The 21,946-nt window shown below is 38.1% G+C and overlaps 1 protein-coding gene across 2 annotated transcripts in view; it reads right to left on the minus strand.

Annotated features, from left to right (window-relative positions):
- Positions 1-21,946, minus strand: part of diaph2 (diaphanous-related formin 2) — a 367,046-nt gene that overhangs the window by 207,366 nt on the left and 137,734 nt on the right. For both annotated transcript variants that reach the window (XM_062425006.1, XM_062425005.1), the window contains exons 18-19: positions 17,436-17,807; positions 14,129-14,243 (exon numbers count right to left, since the gene is read on the minus strand). In XM_062425006.1, coding sequence (XP_062280990.1) covers positions 14,129-14,243; positions 17,436-17,807 — 487 coding nt within the window. The remainder of the gene's footprint in view (positions 1-14,128; positions 14,244-17,435; positions 17,808-21,946) is intronic.

A 21,946-nucleotide genomic window follows, 5' to 3' on the forward strand; every position in this document is an offset into this window, starting at 1 on the left:
AAAGCAAACCACAGTGAGTGCCTTCACTGCTAAGTCACTGAAGGCCATTCACACACTCACAATCACCTCATTTAGCATATTGTGCAGTTGATGTCTAAGCAATTAAACTGAAACTGGTTCACTCCAACACCACAGAAATCCCTATGCAGTCTAAAGTGTGTTTTGTCAGAATAAGATTAAGTAAAAAATAATGTGCATATTGCATCTTTATCTGTATAATATATCTGTAAACAACTGGCAAGTTTCCATTCTTATCTTTCTAGCTGCTAGCATGTAAATCGCCAGCAATGCCATTAGTGAAAACAATGTGCCAGGAGTTTTCTTTTGACAATGAAATGTCATTGGAGTCTGTTGTAGCTCTCACGCTGGTATCAGCGCCCACCTGTGTCTAAGTATGTATCAGAACACCCTGGGGGTGACTGCATCGGATTCTACAAGGTACCACCACGTTCAGAGCACAATGGTGCACTGGCTGCTCTGCTGTGGGGCCCTTGGTACTTCTCTAATAATCTACCCAGCATGTGTTTATCTTTGTTGGACCAGGTTGTGTGGGGGAGGCGGTCGGGAAAGGAAGGCAGACAGAATCCTGCCAGCCTGCATGTGAGGAGCCGGCAAATCCAGAGGGACTGCTGGCTTTGTGTGAGCGTGTGTTCAGGCTTTTTGTTCGTGTGTGTGTGTGTGTGTGTGTGTGTGTGTGTGTGTGTGTGTGTGTGTGTGTGTGTGTGTGTGTGTGTGTGTGTGTGTGTGTGTGTGTGTGAGAGTGTGTGCATCTGAAAGACAGAAGGGGCAGCAATACAGTTATTCCAACATGAGTTATGGTCTGACTTACACAGACACACACACACACACACACAAAACATTTAATTGCCCAAAAAAAAAAAAAAGAAAAAAAAAAAAGAAGTCTCTCCCGGGCTCCATTGTGTCTAATGTGTTCAACGTTAATCTTACCCTTTGGGGACATTTGCTATTGTGTTAATTACACACCACCAGGAGCCCTCATTAACACACATACAAATACACACAAGCACACACACAAACACAAACACAAACACACTATGTACACAACTTAGGTGGAGCGAGTAAAGGTGTACATTAAGTCCAATACGGAAGAAGCAAAGCTAATGAAGCATTTACAGAGAGTGGGGTCATTTGAGAATTGCCTAAGGTCAAACCATCTCCCACATCTTTAATGAACAAAAGCAGCCAGAGATGTAGAGAGGGATTCATGAGTAAATGGTAAATGGACTGCATTTACTATAGTGCCTTTCTAGTCTTACGACCAATCAAAGCACTTTTACACTAAATGCTGCATTCACACAAACATTCATTCACTGATGGCAAAGGCTGCCATGCAAGGTGTCTGTTCATCAGGAGGAGTTTCTAATCATTCACACACACACACACACACACACACACACACACACACACACACACACACACACACACACACACACACACATTGACACAGCATCTTGCCAAGGGACACTTCGACATGCTGACTTGAGGAGCCACCGATCTCCTGATTAGTGGACGAGCTGCTCTACAGCTGCCCCTGTGCTCTGCTTAGTCAAACACAACATCACTACTTCATCATATCCTGGCACAGGCATTTGCTTCAACAACTGTGATAGCTTTGGCTAAAGCCTGTAAAGCAAACTGCAAACACACACATAAACAATAATCCCCAGTATTTGAGTATTTTCACTGGTCCTCTTATCCGATGTTGCTTACTGCACCCATTAAAACTTGGGAAACCATATTAACAAATATGAATATAAGAAATACAACTATTTGAACTACTTTGGAGAGTAGAAAAGGTGAGTGTTGTGGGGGAACTTGTTTTTTTTACCACGGGAATACCCTCCTGGAGGGCGGACTACCCATGTCAGGGGCAGAGTAATGGGCTACAAGATAACCCTTATACACCTGCCTTTCCATAACTTTCACCTCACTGCGGGACCTCTAATTGCAACACAGGGGGGCTTCACACAGCCAATTATAGATAGTCCATTATTGATAAAGCTGAAAACAGATTGGTAAAAGATGAATAGCATTTCCTTGTTGGGAGAAACTGGTCCAGATCAATTGGGACAAATAACTGGTGAGAGAAGGAAATAGCTCCAAAATACAATCCTGTATCAGAATGATAATGCATGTTCGTTTTAAACTGTTTGCCTCAGGTTCACACTATGTAGAGTGATGTGTAAAAATGCAACTTTTTAAAATGTTTCTGTCATCACTTGTGGGGAATTGAGGAGACATAAAGTTACTGGCAGATTGATAGAAAGCCAAACATCTTTAACACTATGTTAAATCATAATGTGTGTGAAAATAAATGTGAAAAAGACAGGAATCATATCACAGTTACAAGATGTGATCCATACATAGGAATTAAAAGTGTGGAGACACCATATCCACAAGGTAGGAAACATTCTCATTGCTATTCTTCCAGCTCAAGTCTCCAATTCAGTACGGCTGAACTTCAATGAAAAATGTAATATGTTCTCCACATTCTATCAGACATAAAATATCCAATGTGTTTCACTGCTTAGTGTGATTAAAATTAAAATCAAGGCATATCAATCCTCTAAGGTTAATTTGTCTTACACAGTACATCTGTGGTGTCTTTCCATCCTGGGGATGCCTTTGGCCTCAGAAAGGTTAATAAGCTGCTTTACCTCAGCCAGAGATGGATTGGAGGAGAGTTGGAAAGGTGAAAAGAAAGGCTAGGACAGCAGAAACACCTTAATGTAAATCCGCACAAGTAATCTGTCTAGTTTTTAAAACTACCGGCTCCCCTACTTAACTTAATTCCAACCATGGCTACAGCAGTACTTTCCTTGCAGCCAGAGATTATACATGGACTTGACATCTATCAGACCTCATCTGCAATGTGCAACTGGGGTCAAAGGTCAGGGCAGAATGTGAAGATGGTGAAAATCCTGAAACTTGAATACATTGTTCAGTGGTCTGGTACTTGGCCACCAAGGATTTTAATGTATACTTAGTAAATGCATCAGGGTGCTTGATTGTGTGCAGTACAACAGTATGTATACAGTAGAAATAAATGCAAAACTCAACTGACCTTGACTCTTCCCCTGAATGTTGTAGTTTATACTAATGTAGTTTCCATTTATTTACTTGTGTGGGTGGAGTAAAAGTGCAATAACAGTGCAACACCACTGAAAGACCTAAAGCTTAACATGGCTAAGTCTGAGTGTAGCTTCACAGCAGGTCCAGGCACCCTCAGATTTTGTGAATTTTCAGTTGGTTTTCACTGGCAAAGATCAAGCCAGAGGCAGACAACAAGTTACAAACACTATTAAAATAACTGTTCACATTTATAGCCGATCTGTCCAGACTTCTGCACATTTATCACATTATTCTGCAGTGTTTGAACAGTATGCTATGTTAATAAGCATGGTCAAAAGGTGAACAAAATGGAAACAATCTGCAAATGCTATAATTCAGAAAGAGTCTTCCCCCTCAAGGCTTCTGCATTGGAACAATAAAAACACAGAGCCATGTGATATCTTTAATTTCCCCCTGCCTATAACGGCATACCGTTTTCTCACAGTTTAGCATGTCACATTGTAAATGATAATATCATTATTCATCTTCTTTAGGTGATGCTTCAAGAAGACAGACCAAAGGAATATGGGTAATAAAAATAAAGCTGTTCAAAAATAGCATATAGTTTGTAATAACAATAGTTTGTTTGTTTTTTTGTTTTGTTTTATGTATGGATTCATCATCAGAAGCTTTAAAAAGTAATGGTATGCTTTGCCTCTTCACTTCAAAATTCAGAATTCAGGAAAGCGGTGGAAAATGAAGAACTTTAATTTCAAAAACTAGTACTGAGATAGAAAACAGAAAAAATAGACAAACATTGATACAGACCATGAAATAAAGATAGATGTGAAATATGTATGCTGTGGACACTGTAGCAAGACATTTATAAGAGAAAAAAGAGGGGTAGACTTCAAGTTCAAGAGAGATGACAGGGAGGAAAAGACAATATAGAGTTCAGAAAGAGAAAGGGTGGGAGGATGGGGAGGTAAACAGAAGAAAGCAAAACTAAATAAAAGAAAAGGTAAAAAAGAAAAGGCTAAAAGTGCTGATGTGTGCATCCTGAAGGGAAACTGAGAAGTGTGCAATGGACAGAATAATGCCTGTCAAGAAAGGGCTGGTTGCTCAGTCTTCTGGAGGGACAGAGAAAACTTTGAAAAACCTCTTCTGAATACTGGATATTCAGAGATTGTTACACCACATCTAAACTCAACGATCATTATTTCATATGCTCTTAGATTGCATTGTTACTGTACTCACAGCCTTTTATTTTATGTTCCAAATGCCAAATGATAATTTATGATGAGTGTTTTGAAATAACACATGCTATATGATATATATATAAATATATATACTAAAATGTTATATGCTATAACATTGTCCTCATGTTTTATTTTTCACTTGTGCAAAACAGTGGCAATTCAAGGTATACTAGTATAAATGTATTTGACACAAGTGACATCCAAAACTACCAAAACAGACTTCAACAGTTACCAAAGAGCTAATGTTTTAAATTGTAGTGGCCCCAGCTTGCCTTACATGTCACTCTGTTTTTGTTTTGCTTTTTTCCATTTTCAGGTGAATGTGGACAATTTGTAATCAGACTGCCCCCCCCCCCCCCCCCTTTCCCTCCTCTCAACCTTTTCTGTCTGTGAAGTAATCTACCTCGCAGTGGCGTGAGGAGTCATGATTGTTTATATTCAAGAAGGCACCATCTTGAACATGCAGGACTCTGATTGTTTACCCGTCCTGCGTGTGACATCACGGTTCCTCTCTTCCCCCAGTGCTCCTCCGTCTCCTTTCTATACCTTTCCAGCCAGATTGGCTGTGGGAGTGTCACCCCGTGGCCCACTTGTGGTCACAAACCAATTCCACCAAAGAGGCTCAAAGACAAATTAAACTTAATGCCATGTAACAAACTCAGCAGACTACTGTGCACTGTCAGGAATGGTATTAGACAGTGGAGGAAAAGGGCTTGTGTGCAAGTTTTGATCTGTATGGAAATCACTAGTCAACATGCAGTCAGATCCAAAGCACTTTTGGAGAGGTTGGAGTTTGACAACAAGTGTAAAATTGTGGTACCAGTAAAACATTTGCAATTACAACTGATGAATTCTGTTAACTGTGCGGCTGGCAGAGTATGTGTTCGATCTCATTTAAGAGGAGATTATGAAATACAGCGGGTGGTTGAGTTGTAACAGCTTGGAAAACAAACAGGCCTATCAGAGAGGGAAAAAAAAGTATATAGCAACCATTGCTTAAGTAGAACAAAAGCTATCAGCCCCTGAAATTAATACCTGGCAAGAAGAGTGAAAACAAAGCTGTGCAAGTTGCTAATAGATTGTCAAGTGTCACTGAATCACTCTGACTGGGTTGTTGTAAAGAATGAAAAATCTGAGAAATGGTTAAGAATTTTTTTTTTCTTCTTGTCTTGCAGTAATAGTGGAACAACTTGCACATTTTAAACTTATACTGTCAATAGCTTTAACTTGGAATAGTTTAATGATATATCAACAGACTCAAAACTTTCAGCGAACTTTTCCATTCTTTCCACGCATCACTCAACAATGGCCAATCCAGTGCAACGGTACAGTGAACCATCTAACCGCATTCCCTTTAAAATCCTGCTGCTCTTGTACTCATACTTCTGAGCAGGATTAGATATGCGCTCCATATTCTGCTTTCTGGGATCATGGGGGTGAGTTAATGAAGCTCCACTGGGGCTTTTCCATGTGAAAAGCTCCAGTGACAGTGCTGACATTGTCCTCTTTGTAAAGACAAGTCCCACTGTTAATAAGCATCCTATCACTCAATTAGGCAGGCACGCAGACGCTGGAAATATCAGATGACACACAGGGAGACACACACATACACACACCTCACAAAACATGCACACACTGTTCATATTGTTTTAAAACTAAATATCACTTGTGAATATTATAGACTAATATCACACTGATACAGGTTACTGTTTTCTGACTTGTATTTCTTTTGTTACACTTTAACAAATACTGTCACAATGGTAAATGTTATGTAATGGTAATAAGGAGGGAACACGGTCAAGTCTTGATGTGAAACCACAAACACAATATCCAAGACTCCAAGATAAATCAACCTTTAACATTTAACTATCAACACAAATTATGTTTTTTGTTTAGCTAAAAATTCAGTATGAAGTTCAGAAACGTATCTCGGGTACTCAGAGCTATTTTGTTGTGAGTACAGGCATTTCACAAATGTTCATATTTTTTTGGCTTTTTTTTGTCTTAAAATTATTTATTGGTATTCAGTTGTTGCACACTTTATAGGTATATGGGTCATCAGACTATTTTTGACAGGAGAGTTCTAGACTGAACAGACTTTACCATGAAGGTGAAGAAACTGTGTGTGCAGCTATACAAAAACAAAACAAGGTTTAAGTAATTATTGAAATGTTGTTGTTAAGTTACAAAAAAGAAAAAAGAAAAAAACATAGACTCTATTTTTGTGTATACATATAAGAAAATATGACTGAGGGCCAATGGATAAAATATTTAAAAGATAACACAGAAAGATTGATATATACCAAAGATGCATTAGCTGAGATTATCTGAGTGAGTGAGCTCAGAGAAAAAGAAATTAAATATTTAGATGCACGGGGGATATTTATTTTTGAAGAGACAGATTTTGATGAACATTACAGTGTACCTGAAAGCACATTAAAGTTAGCAGGGTGTAGACTTGGGAGGCTGAAAGCGGCAGGTATCAGAGAAAGCTAATATTCAGAGGGCTAAAGTTAAAGTGCACTGTGATAGCCAGAATGGCTCTCATCTGAGAAGAGAAGATTAAAATCAGTGGGACATCACAGCGAGGCAATATGAAGTAGGAATAAGAGGAAATCTCTCTCCCGCTCTCTCTCTCTCCCAGACACAGATGCACACGCACATAATATAGTCTCCTACAATAAACCAATTACTTGTCATTAATATTTAAGAGCCTAATTTCCATTCATATGTGATATATTAAAAACATGCAGAAATGAGCATGGAAAAGGGCTGACCCTGAGATATTCACAGTGGGCTGGCTGCCCCAAACATAGAGAAATGAACATCAGGGTGTTTTGTGTTTTATTGAGACAAATGTCTCCTGCCTGTGCCAGCAATTAATGGGCTCTCTTCTAAAATGAGGAAAATGGTACCATTTGAGGCCTTTCATTTCCAAATTGGGATATTATACTCTCTCGTTTTCTTGAACGAATAAAATACATTTTATCCAGAAAGCACGATTTAATGGTTTGAGTAACAGTCTTGGGTCATCCAAACAATTCGCCAATGGGAAGCATATATCCACTCAAAGACACTGATGACAGTTTACAAAATGAGTATGTGGTAAAAAGTCAATTGTGATCTTGTTTGTGTGAGACCACAGCTGTTAAACAATGAGATAGAGAGAGTGAGTGTGGGTGTGTGGTTTGTTATTTGATTGTTTTGTTTGGGTTGTTTTTACGAGCCTGGCCCTGACTCCAGATGGACACCGTCATGTCCAAAGAGATGCTTGGCAAAATGGCAAAGGCGAGATAAGAAAAAAAAAGACAGACGACGGTATCAGGAGAAGAGAAGAAAAGAAAATATTGCAGAGGAAAGCTGCTTTGGTGGATGCTCCCTCTCCTCAATAAACAGAATCATTCATAAACAGATGTGTTCTGCAGGGAGACATGACAAACCATCACGCCTGACTTCCCCGACACTCTGACATATAACATATCAAAAGCTTATCGTTGTATAAACGCTATTAATACAAGGCAGACTAATCCACTGTGGGCTGCAGTGTCTTGAGTTGAGCTTAAACTCATTAGACAAAAGCCTTCATTACATTGTGAGTATCTGAGAAGACAGAGCTCCTATAGTAGTCTTGGGATAGCAACAAGAGCAACAAGCTTATCAAAGGTTTCTATTAACAAAATGTATTGTTTGTGAATGAATACAGTTTAACAGGATTAAAATACTTTGAGTGGCACTTACAGTTTATTACAATTTGTTTTCTGTGAGCCAAAACTTGTGTCTATAGACTTATATTGAGCATGCACTATAGGGCCCCAGGCAAACAGATCTCAGGGTGCTGGTCAGCCACAGTTTTCTCGTCTGACTGAGAGGTTGCGGTGTCATGTGAGGTGCCCGACCATGCGTGAGTGTGTTTGATCTGGTGGCCGGGTCAACCCTGATGTTAACAGAGTTATTAGGGGACTTATTAGGGAGAGTCAGAGAGCCAGCTAAACCCCCCACTGATTCCATCATTACTGCTGTTGTGGCAGGGTCATTACCGCCCTGCTGCTGGGGCTTTGTAGCAGGGATTGAGAATCTGCTGGTGTGCACACCACATTGGCTCAGTGGGGAGAGTGTGTGAGTGAGTGTGTGTGTGTGTGTGTGTGTGTGTGTGGGGGGGGGGGGGGGGGGGGGGGGGGGGGGGGGACTGAGGAAAAAGGAGAATGGGTGTCACTCCTGAAGGATTTGATCAAATCGCATGTGATGAATGGGAGGATGACTGCAGCCATCACTTGCAGTCAGATTTTAAGGTTTCCAAAGCTCACCTTTAAAAGGGTCAGTATGTGCTGCTTTAACAGAATCGCTTGTCAGATGGTCAGACAGCTTTGTAAAACCTGTCCCCTCCCAACTTTGTGATATTGTAGGGGGGCACTGATTAGTCAGGTGTGTGCAGGTGAAGAAGTAAGCTGGGTGTGAACTCCCTTCAGCTCAATTTATTTTTAAACTATTTCTGTCAGTTTTCCCAAGTACAAAGGACTGCAACACTATGAATTATTTCAAGAAGAATGTACATCATTATGCCCAATCTTAAATGATTATTGCCTCTCCTTCTGCTCTTTAAGACAGTGATTTTTATTATGTGCCTTCGAGTGTGGCTGTTTGGAACTCCTATAAACCCTGTTGCTTTCTGACATGGTCGAACTAGTTCATTTTAAAAATAACCCAGACATTATGGTGTCACTGTCAACACAAGTATAATAACATAATGATGTAATACAACGTATAATAAAGTAGTTAATATTATTATTACGAATTGGCAAAAATACTTAAATGTATTTAGACAGACTTTTTTTAATTTACTTTTCTTCATGAATTATACATCAAAAAACACAACTGGAAATCTCACAAACTCTCACACACTCTCCCTAGATAGATTTTTAGACTTATTTCAAAAGCTGATTTATTGGTTTGGTAAAACGTATCTGTGTCCCTTCCGGATGTTGCAGGTTCATTAGCTGCCTAGGCATCATTAACACAGAAGCATGCTGGGAAAGGAAGTCTCCATGACCCTGCTCAAAGGGATTTACTACAGCGTCTGGTTTCTTCTTCAGGAGACATACATCTTCATTAGGCCTCTATCTGCAGAAGCATGGGTGTTGATGACTTTCGAACTATAAAGTGTTCCTGAGTGTCCAAAACATTACTCCCATCCCTAAATGTATGTATTTAACCAACAATCACAAGCAGATTAACTGATACATAATAGTATTGTAATATAATGCAATTATAATTCCCCTTACACTCAAAATATAGTGTTGTCTTGTTGTTACTTCAAGTTGGATGTGTCAGTTTCTCTGTGCATAATTACATATGTGAGAGTTTGACACTGAAAGGCAGTTTTCACATTTCATCGCTGAAAGTGTAAATTGTCCCTGTGCTCATAAGAAATTGTTGTAGCTCTTAAAAAAATATGACTAGGAGGTGGTAGAGTGAGCAGAATTTCTGACATCACAACTAGTCTGGAGTCAATGATGGTCCTGTGTGCAACTTACAAATGTGATGTGGAAACATCTAGTGCCTATACACAGAGAATGGACTTTTCAGTCAAGACATATTTTGAAATGAACAATATTTGCCTATTGATAGTCTCTGGAGTTTTTAATTAGGGAGCAAGAGATAATTTAATTTAAGGGATGTTAATTTGGTAAATACATGTTGCTTTTGTTTTTCTTTTTTTTTGTGGAAAAACTATATATCAGACACACATATATTGTCCTGGGCAAAGTATTTGTAATGTCTTAAAACATGTCTGAAGTTACATATTGGCATGTACAGTAACATCTAAGGATTTCCGTTGTTGTTGAGATACCTTCTCTCTTTCGTTGTGTTGTTTCTGCTGAGGAGTCCAGACATCACCATTACAAAGTGGCATATGCCCTTTGTCCATCAGCAATTGATGTGGGCAATGGAGGAAACATTTTGGAAGAAAGGGGTGTGAAGTTTGCCAACATCAATCTTGCTTCAAATTGAACTGCAAAGTTCCAGCTGAATGAATTGCCTTTCAAATGCAGCAGGCCATGGCTGCACACATCCAATCCCAAAGTGAATCTGATTTGATCCCAAGAGCCGTACAAAGGCACAACCCACTGATTGATAAAGCAAAGTGAGGGGAGATGAGGGTAAAAGAAAAAAAAGACAGCTAAGTCAATGGAGAAGAGGGTAAAGAAAAGAGGAAAGAGGGAAAATCCGATACAGTCAAGCAAAGGCTAAAGAAGGGGAAAAGACCAAGTAAAAGAAAGCAAAAGGGAAAAACAGTTTTAATGGGAAATAAAATGACTCCATGATGTGGCCAAGTTGTTCTACAGGCCCCATTTAATATCTCATACACAAGTTCAAAAGATGTGAAAAAACTGGGGTGGTGAGCATGAACTGGTAGAGATGTGTATCTGTGACAACAGATTACTCAGCTCTCTGTGTGGGTGGTAACAATTTTCCTATCACAAAGCACTCAATGGTGCCAAAGGTGAAACACCCGCCTTGACATCAGAGACTGAGGTGTAGCGCCGAGTGTTACACAATTTCAACTCACACCAAAAGGTGCTACATTTCTCAACCCACTAGCAAAGAATACAGCAGGTAATATAAAATATGTTAAACTGACAAAGAGGATTAGTGATCATTTTGTGGAAGCACAAGAATCATGTTAGAGCTTTGCTGTCACTTTTACTGCAATATAGTCATTTGCTTAAACATGTATCTATAAAATGTGCCTAAAATATATTTATATTATATATTCAATGCACATATACATGATCGTCATATATTTCAATGCATATTTCAATGAACTTCTTAATTATTATAATTATGATATTTTATTAAGTACATCATGAACCTAATCAGACACATGCCCGTGGCCTTTGAAGTACCTGGGAAATGACATACATTATGTGCTGTGATTACAATCAGACAAAAGAATTAGGGCTGCAATTAATGATTATTTTCTTGAATCACATTTATTGAATGTGACAATATTCACTTTGTTTTCACATCTGACAATAAAAAGTGGCAGATACTCAGAATTAAGAAGCTTAAAGCTATGGATGTTTATTAAAAAAAAATACTTCAACTATGAATTTACAATCAGAATGTTGCTGCTTATATTTTTGTCAATATACTAATTGATTAATATATTAGTTGCTGTAGCTCTACTAAGAATAAGTTTAAATGACAAAGGAAGGACTTTAAGAAGATTGAAACTGAGCTTGAAATCCCTCTTGATTATCATTTCCTTTTCTTGGTAAAACTCATTAAACAGTGAGACTCATAAAAGCAGCAGGGGATATGACAGTCTTGCATTCTCAGTTGTTTAACGCAATACGCATCTGAAAATTGGGGTCTGTTAAAGAGTTTTTTAACTGCCAAAGTGTTGTTCTTCAACAATGATAGTAACAAACAACAATCCCAAGGAATGTGGAGTTAACAGAAGCCTTTTTGCACTATTTTCTGAGGGCAGCTCTGCAGGGAACGCATTTACACCTGCTTGCCTCATCTTTCACGATACACTAGTCCCCCGAAGTGTGCTTTACTTATAAATATCCACTTCTATGTTGTGGCAAAGATGGAGGCACCAGAGAGAAGCGAAAGGAAAACCATCAAGTGTGTATGTGTGTGTTTGTGTTTTTAAAAAAAGAGAGGTAACATCCCAGACAAATGAAGTTGGTTTTCACCAGTGACTTCTTTGTCAAATCAGCACAAAGGATTTATAGTCCGAGGTTACAATGAGAAGTTACAATCAGAGTAACAGACTTCAGGAATTAATCTTGTGAGTGTGGGTCTGTCTGAACCTGAACTCCCGACACTTCTTCAAACTGCACCAATACCAGTTAACCAACTTCACTTCAGGTGAAGCAAAACTCACCATCCAAATAGGTCAGACTGAAAGCGGAAATAAGGCGGGGATCTTTTGAACAAAATGTTTAATGTTCAAACACACTTACTGTTACATATCCTGAGACTGCATGCATATGAAAGATTACATCCCATGAATCATGAAATAGAGGAAAGAGGAAAAACAAATGAACTACTGTCTCATTTTAAGAAGATCCCATCTAGCACCTTTTTTTCTTTTTTTCTTTTTTTTGCAATACCATCTACATCAAAGCCGTTCTCATTGACTTTCAACTTCACGGACGACAGGGGGGTGGTGTGTAGATATCAAACATTAAACAGCATTTTTCATTCATGAGCAAATCATGTTCTGTTTCAACAATAGAGGGGAAAGAGCTGATTCAGGGAACTCGCTGCAGGGGTAATTGATAGGGATCCAGCAAAGGTAACTCCCAGGGGAAATGCTGGATCATGAATTCCTACCCTGCCAGCGGGTACATGGACTATCTATAGAACTTTTTTTTTTAAATCCCAGTGGGTGAGAAAGTGAATTTAATAAAGAATTTAAGAGGACATTTAAAATTAAATTAAAGTCATGTGTCTGTGGAGCTCCAGATGTTAAGTTGCGTTTCGATTCCTATCTGAAATTGGAGGTTAAACTGTAGCACTTGTGCAAATATATTGTTGATTTACTAACAGTGAATGTTAAATATATATCCCTCAATAACAATTTAATAATCAAATAAAAGAAAGCAGCAAACATTTAAATATCGAATAGCTATTGCAGAGGTGTAAAAATGGTCCGACTGTCAATTATTTCAGAGATGTCATAGAGCATGTGTTAAAAAATATAGTGTCTGGAAGGAACCCTGCCAGGCTTATCCTTGCCACTTCATTAAGCTTTGCAACAACTGCTCTTTCTTACCCACATTCTCACTCCATCTGTATTATGTCTGGAAATCACCTTGCAGCTGCTGAAGCAAAATTACTATTTATTTCACAGACCAAAAAAGAGATCAGCCTAGTTTGTAGACCTGCAGGCTGTGAGAAAGATGGAACAAGAATTTGCTGGTGGGCTGACTGGTGTCCAAACAGACAGTGGGTAAATGGGGAAAGTTGGAAGATTCTGTATAGTTATGTCCACATACCCTGACAGAGCTCAGATTTGACTGCTCTGCGCTTGACATGGCTCTGACTTCTCCCCTCCCACTGCTGCTAGAATTAGAGGGGTCTACTACACACACACGTACACACACTGTCAAAGAAGTGGAAAACACTCAAATTGTCATGGGAGGAATACATCAATTGCCTTTGCACACCCTCTTCCATATAAAAACAAACTTGCTCTGTGCTGCTTGTGTTATTCATCAGCAAGTTAGGTAGCCTGGTTGTGTATCTGAGAAACAAACTGGCCGGGACAAGAAAACTCCCAGAGCTTCCTTCACAAAAGCCTCACGACTTCCCAGATGGAGGACTGGTCTACTGGACTGGAAAAGGCAAGAAGTAAACCAAGCATAACTGCTCTCGTTTCAAACGTATACATACAAGTTCAAGTTTGTGCACATCCACGTGCACGCACAAAAACACTGATCTGAAACAACTGAATGGGTAAAAAGAACAAATACAATGTGCAACCACACTGCATTTCTGGCCCTCTTGAAGAAACAAACAAATAAATACCCTGCAACAAGAGCATCGGTATCCCTAATTGGCACAGATATTTGAACTGAGAGTATACAGAGGCGGTGTTCAAATGCAGCGGGGAAAAAGTGCTTGGTTTAAAGATTATTAATATTTCAGTGAGAAAAATGGTTTCTTAAAGTGTCACAAGATGAAAGTGGTTTGGCATCTATCGCAGGAGAGAGCTAAATGAAGCATGTGTGTGTGTAGATTAATTAAGGAAGGGGTGAAGAGAGACGGCGCCTCCTTACCTTTGCTCTGCGAGGAGAAGCAGAGGGAGAGCTGAGCAAATAGGTCAGGACTCTCAAACTTCTCTTCTTTGACTTTGATCCAGACGCAATTCTCTGCCATTTCCTGAGGCACTATCTGCAATGACACAAGGATTCCATTATCACCACAATCAGAGACCTCCATTCTACCAACCTGCCACTCAAAAAGTTCTACTCACTGAAGATGGAGTTTGTGTGTGTGTTTTTTTTTTTGAGTGGACACACACATGCCCTTGTGCCTGCAACCTTAGCATTTGAGTGGCAAACACGACGAACAGAAAAGACCAGAAAAGCAAAAGGGGAGCTGGCAGAGGTTAGAAATGTTCTTTCAAACAAATCGCATCAACATGACCACGCTTAAAGTTGATGTGCGGATAGACCCTGACTGAAGCAGACACATCAAGGCGCTTGTTGACATCTCCTGAGATGAATGAGATATGTGCATTTCAGTCTGCAGCTCAAAACCTTGCAACCCTGTTTATACACTCCTCCTACTTTGTCTTGCATGAAGCAACTGAGCACCTGCACACACTATGATAATAGCGAACCACAGGGGTACTTTCTCACCCTACTGTTTTATTCCCTCTGTATTGCTCCACAGACAAGAGAAAGAGTGTACTGTCAAATTCAGACATAAACAAAACAATCTTAACATGTAGCACTTATTACTAGCTAACCACGTATGTGACACAACACTAAGTACAAGGGTGAGAGCTCTTAGTGTGACATTGCTGTGGCTTTTTATTGAAGGCCTAGACCAGCAGTTGGCCTATTGCATTGCTGCTGTTAACCTCCTAAACACCACAGTAATTAGATACATAAAGAGGTGGAAGTGCTACACTTATGCAATACAGAAAGTTAGTTCCAGCTGATACTCAAGGCCATATGGAAACCGTGATGAGTGCAACGATGGTGCAGAGTGCTATAATGGCAACAAAGGGTGCTTTAATGGGAGGCTTATGAAAGTTTCAACACAGCTGGTGTTGGTGGTGTGTGTAACAAATGGCCTCTATGCTCGGATTTGCTCTCGAAATACAGTCTACTCATAGTCCTAAAGAGCAGTCCATGCCAAGCCTGTGGTAGCCTAAATTAAAGAAAGTGGTGAAACGGTAAAAAATCCAATAGTATAATGGCTCATATTCTAGATGATAGTTTAGATGACTATCCCAACAACAACACCATATCTAAACTAGCTTTAGTTAGTTACATCCTCTCTAAATCAAACATGAAATTTCAAAAAGTTGCAAAGTGTCGCATGAAATAGATGTGCAAAGTATTATTTTTTTCTGAACAGACAACTGGTTAACATGAAATATACCACAAACCATGTTTAAAAATGATTATGCATCTTTATTTCATTTAAGTAAAATATGTAAAGCTATTCTTAATTTATCTTGTTCATTTAGCTAGAGTTCTACAATATAAGCTGTTGTAAACTACTATATTCTACATTATTCTAAGCATTAACTCCCTTTTCTAAACACGCGTTATAGAGACAGTCCCTCCAGGATTTTGCAATTTCGGGGTTTTTTCTGTGGTTATTCTGGCCAAAAATGCTTGATTTTGCAGCAGCTTTCTTAAAAACTGTGATGCAATTTGCAATGTTTTTTGTGCTCTTTTTGCAGTGAATGGGGAAAATTAGCAATCAAAAGAAAAATAATGCAATTGTTTAACTACTACTAATGAAGTCATATGTAATCACTTCCTTAAATAAAAGCATTTTTTATATCACAGAAACCAAAGAACCATATTATATAAGTTATATTAAAAAATACTGTGCTTGAACTCTTTATTAAACTTTCACTCTGTTAGCACCAAATAAAATCAGTCAAAAATCCTATTGAAATAAATCCACTGAAATAAAAATATAGTTAATTTCGAAAGTGCCCATTTTTATATTTGGGGTAGATTTTGTCCATCTTTGCTGTCTGAACTACGCATCAACTTGTATTCTTCTGAATAACTGAATCTAAACCAAATAATAATACAACAAAACATATTGAATGTGAATGGCTCCTTTGCAGAGGATGCTTTACAAATTGCAACTCTCCACAACTCATACACTGAACTTAGTCGAGATAACTCTAGTGGTAGTTGCACCCCACTTTCCTATTATTGTTGTTATCCTTTTATCACTTGGATGATTGGATGGAAAATCATCATTTTGTGTTATCACATTACACTTTTTAAAGGTAAAACAATCAAGTCATTGATTCTGAGATGATTTGTCAATTGATAAAGTCTTGTGAAAAATGGGGTCTGAACAACTTCCCTGCATAATACCATAAAATATACAAAATACAGTACATCATACGTCCCTGCTTCATGTTCTCCACACTTAAAGCAGATTTTTTTCTATCAGTGATGTATGATGAGGGCCAATTAAGAGCAGTTTCAAAGAGACCAACCCAGTTTTCATGATGATAAATGAGCATATTGTGGCTAAAGGTTTTTTCTAAAATCAAGGAAAAAGATTGCAACCTTATTGTCAGTGGTGAGTCTAAAAGTGCTGACTATCTGTGAGTGATCTTATAAATATTGACATGTTATTGACTAATCGCAGTCTGTTGTCATTCAGGTTTTTTTAGATTTACAAAAACATGTAAATAACAACAACGGCCTCTAAAACAGTAATTAATCACATTCAGAAAAATCTATAATATGTGGCTTGATCCCACTAAAACCATTACACATAATGGGTACCTCTAACATAATGTCAAAAGAACTCGTCTGATGTTTTGGTTGCTGTCAGTAATTGAAGACTAAAACGCAAGGTCACACAAGCATTGGCAAAGAACCATCAAATGAATGCTAAGAAATCCTGAGGCAATAGATAAATTATCTATGGTAAAATAGAGCCCACACGCAAGAGAATGTCCTATTGAAATTGTATTCAAATGTGATGGAACGTTACACAACCCAGCCTTCATTCAATTATGCTAAGAATGTGCAAATCCAAGGACATTTGAGCAGTGAAAACTGTTTACTGTTGAATCCTTTGAATTGGATGCTGAGTGTGGAATAGTGTAGCCTGAGGCTTAACGGTTGTTTGAATAGATTAAGTGAATCTGAATAGGGCTCCTTTTGGTTTGGATCTTCCAACTTTGCGTCTTATTATTGTGTTGGGTTGCTTCAACAATCCTATAAAGCCAGTACCAAATGTTTGCATTTATGATTGTAAAGAGATTGAACAATATTTCATGTGATGTAACACTGAAATAATATTTCCGTTACAGTCACAAATCACAAATATTACAATTACAGTGAATCAAAGCTAGTGTTACCATACCTTGGTCCAATTGATCCTCTTCATCACAGTTTCAGGCTTGTAGGTCCTCTTGGGCTGCAGTCCATAAGGCAGTTTGACGACAGGCAATGATGGAGGTGGCGGAGGCCCACCTGGGCCTCCAAAGAAAGGCGGAGGAGGTGGGGGTCCACACCCAGGTGGTGGTGGGGGAGGTGGAGGTCCTCCACCTGGAGGAGGTGGTGGTGGTGGTGGTGGAATGCAGGCGTGGCCAGGGAGAGGAGGAGGTGGAGGAGGTGGAGGGCAGCCACCCGGTGGAGGAGGGGGTGGAGGGGGTGGAGGAGGAGGTGGAGCTGTGGCACCCCCAGGTAAAGGAGGAGGTGGTGGTGCTCCGGACGCAGGTGGACCGGCTGCAATCTGCAATTACAGGGAAAAAATGTTAATGATGCCTCATACAGGCAATGAAGTTTCCATTGGTTTAATTTAGACCTCATTTTGATATCCAAAATTGGCAAAAGGCTACTGAAGAGGTAATTTTGTACTGTGAAAAACAATCTTCTACTGCCTGCAACACTTTAGTATTTCAGTGACTTGCTATAATTTTTGATTGTAGTGTTGTATTGTGTGTCTCTGAGATCAGATCACACGAGTAGGTCATGTCCTTTACTGTTTTTATTACTTCACTAAGCAAAAAAATCATGATCACAACTATTATCAACTATTTTTGAGAATATATTTGCAAGTTGACTGATGAAAAAAGCAAGATGCATCAAAATTGTCATCAGACTTTTGTTTTCATTTTCATTTGAAGAAGCAAACTCCTTAATCAAAAAAAGGACTGTTTCAATTAGTATCAAAACATAGATGTCTAAATTTCAAATCACAGCCCGTCATATTGCACTGAGTGGATTGAGATTGATTGTGATTAGTGATGGTTTTACACCTTATTAGGATATCAATATTTGTCTGAAATGTTAAAAGTTAAACTTTAAATCAGCGTCTATTATACTAATATGACAATCAAACACTGATCCATGTTTTACTATATTTACTGCTATTCACAAAAATGCAAATACATGAGTAGTAAAAACTTTTTAATTACATCTTGTAACAGACTGTAGATATGTAAATCATATTCATATTATTGGAGTATGTCTATTCCTATATATTATGTCCAAATGGGATGTCTTTATGAAAAGGGCAAAGTATCTCATGTGTATCAATAGACCTTTACATAAAATACATTTACCTAACACTGAAAACTCCCGGGAATTGTGAAATCAATGGCTCAAAAGGTTGGCTTATTGTTTTCATTAAATCCCTCTAATATGTATGTAAATACAAAGAAAAAATGTTGGAGAAAATATTGTGAACGACTACAGTTTTAATTTATAACAGATAAGAATGTTTTCCCATCAAGTTGTCGTCATGAGTTCTTACAAAGGCAGGCTATTAAACGGTAGACAGGGATGTAATTAGACCCCAGACTGATAAGAAGAAGTCTTGCAGTCCTTTGACATGTCTGCACTATCACACATACCAGATAAACAAGTAGTCAGTGATAGTCTGTGACAATGCTAATAGAAAAATGTTTTAGAGAAAAAAAAGTTATGCAAAAACAACAATTACAGACACCCAAGCTTAGACAGAATCTGATATTTGGAGCTGATTAGATGCCTGCTCTTACCAATAAGCATCTCCACTTGTACTTCTCATTTCCAAAACCAATTCCCCACTATGTGCACTTTCCCCAGTCACTTGATTGTGTCCATAAAGTGTGATTGGCTTCATATTTAAAGACATTACATAGTGTTTCATTACATAATAGCATTGCCAGATTGTTTATTAGGGCTGAAATTAAATAGGTGTTCTGCTAGGAGCTTCTTAGACAAATCGCCCAGAGATCTTCAGTGGAAATCTACATCCAATGATTACATGCCTGTCAATCTCAAGCCCTCCGTGGCCTGTTTTCTCTTTTAAGATTAATATGAGAGAATGGAAGCAAATTAGCTGCTAAATTAGAGCACAGTTGTTTCCATACTGAGAGTCCCTCAGAGTCTCTATCTCTCGTTCTACCTCTCTCCCTCTAACTCTCTGATCTACCCAATAATAATAAGCCCAGTGTTCCACAAAACCCTTGGGAGCAATGGTATAAAAATAAACAACCCAAAAAAGCCAATAAATTGTAAAATGTATAATGAATATGTATTTTGTCCTCAATGGTAATGGTCACTTGTATATTGATTATACAACAACATATTATTGCCATTACTGCAAAAACTAATTTCTCAGTTTCTTATTACAATATGAAGCTTTTCTTGTTTTAACACGACCCTTTTCATGTTAATACAAGATTATTTTAACGTTATGACAGGATTTAAAAACTTAGAAAGATTTGAAATGTTTCATTTCTGCTCGCCAATGTAGGCTACAGTATTGTATCTACAGGCACTGACTAGATATTTTTCTTGTTTTCATGACATTTGGAAGTTTATTGTCCTAACAACTTACCAGCATATGTTGTAACAAGAAAAGTTTGTTTAATTTGTTTTATATGTGAGGATTTTGTGAAATAACATTGCGATATAACAAGATAAAGTGATATGTTTTCATTACAAAAAAGTTTATTGTTAAATCTGAATGAATTGGTATCTAGTAATGGAACGAAAAGTATGTCATTATATCATAAAACTACTAATTACATGAAAAGGATGGTGTTGAGTCGAGAACATTTTCTCATTACAAAAAGACACTGAGCATTTTCCTTTTTTTCGGTCATGGTGGCAGAATTATGCTCTCGTATGATTCAGTAAGGGCTTTTCATTGTAATGTAGTATACCATACATGTTTTTCTATGCAACACATATGTTATACACAATACCATTCCCATTTATAGTATAGATGGAATACCACGTTTTATATGAAAGTGGCCATAATCATGTGACAAAATACATAAAACACTGTGCAGACAAATAGAAAAATTGTAAGACCTCACAAAGATCCCCTTTCCAGTCAACTTTTAATTCATCTGTGTTGGTTCTTAATACACATGTTGTATAGCAAATTGTAATAGCGGTGTTTCTTGCTAGCTTATCAAAGTCTGCTTTTTGGCGGATCTTATTTTTAGGAGCCCGTCTGGAACTCTGTAAAGTAAAGACCAGGTGAAAATGATATCTAACCCATCCAATTTGGGTTCATAGTATTCTGGATTCAATGGGGAGGTCAGTGTGGCAGGTAATTAACTCAGAATGCTATGTGATTGAATCCTATGCCCTAATCTCATCTCTGATAGAAGAATTCAATCACACAGTGTTTACTTATGAAAATTGCATTAAACAAGCCGGATGTGTGTGGTTAAACACCAATATGGAGTTCACAGTAGCTTCCAACTCTTCTATATTTGTTGGCTTAATGAAATAAATACATCTACAAATCTGTACATTTTTTGAAGCATATTTTTAAGAATCAGCAATTTAAAGAGTCAAAATATTCCATCAAGTATAACATTAAATCAGTGTAAATCACTACACAATAAATAACATATAATAGTTTGAAAAACCCTTTGTGCAAGTCATAGATGCACTGCACGTCACTTCATTAAACATAGATATTTAAAATGCAATGCACAATATTAAGATAACATCCATGCATAGGAGACCAATGATCAGTTATATAATCAGTTTGAGACTTTTATCATGAATGATTTGAAGTGCCATAGGCAAATTCCTTTAATTTATAACTCGGATTTGCAGTTGATTAAATTTGAGATTATGTCAAGGACCACACATGCAAAGAGGACACCCACCTTGGCTTCAAATTCCCTGATGAGTCTCTGAGCCTCTTTGAGGTTTTCTTTTTCAATAGTTAACTGTGCAAAACACACATACACACCACAGACACACCATGGGGAACCCACAAGACACAACAGACACAGAGGGCAACAGAGAGGCACAAATGGGGGAGTGTTAGATAGACAGAGAAGAGGAACACTAGTACACAACAACAGGTATAGTACTCACAAGAGAAACAAGCAGGGAAAAGAGGATGTCCCTTAGACAGTAAATGACAATGGAAGTACAGTATTATATTCCCATTTTGTCTGAATGAGCTATTTGATGTGCAAAAGGCAGAGTGTACTGTACTTTACACCTAAAACAAGATGTAATCTATCTTCAAAAGGACATCAGGGAGGAGCATTGACTGCAGCATGAAAGGGACAAGGCACAGCATCACTGACAGTTGGTAGACCTTCAAAACCCTTCTTCCATTTACCATGTTTTTTGCTTTGTTTTTTTTCTTCCTTTCGCATAGCAAAATCCATTCCAGCTTAACACTCTTAGATGTGTGATGGGCATTGATTTCACTGTGCAGTCTTTGTTTTTAGAAATAGACCTATTTTGCTTTGATATTTCACTTTGTATGACCTTGCCAAAAGAAAGAGGATGGAAACATATTTAACAACAACTGGAATGTAATATTTATATGGAATCATTCATACTATGGATTGTGGATAACTAAATGTTTAATGTATATAATGGTAAAGGAGATGGAAACTT

Source organism: Scomber scombrus, chromosome 9, assembly GCF_963691925.1.
Source record: "Scomber scombrus chromosome 9, fScoSco1.1, whole genome shotgun sequence".
NCBI classification, from domain to species: Eukaryota; Metazoa; Chordata; class Actinopteri; order Scombriformes; family Scombridae; genus Scomber; species Scomber scombrus.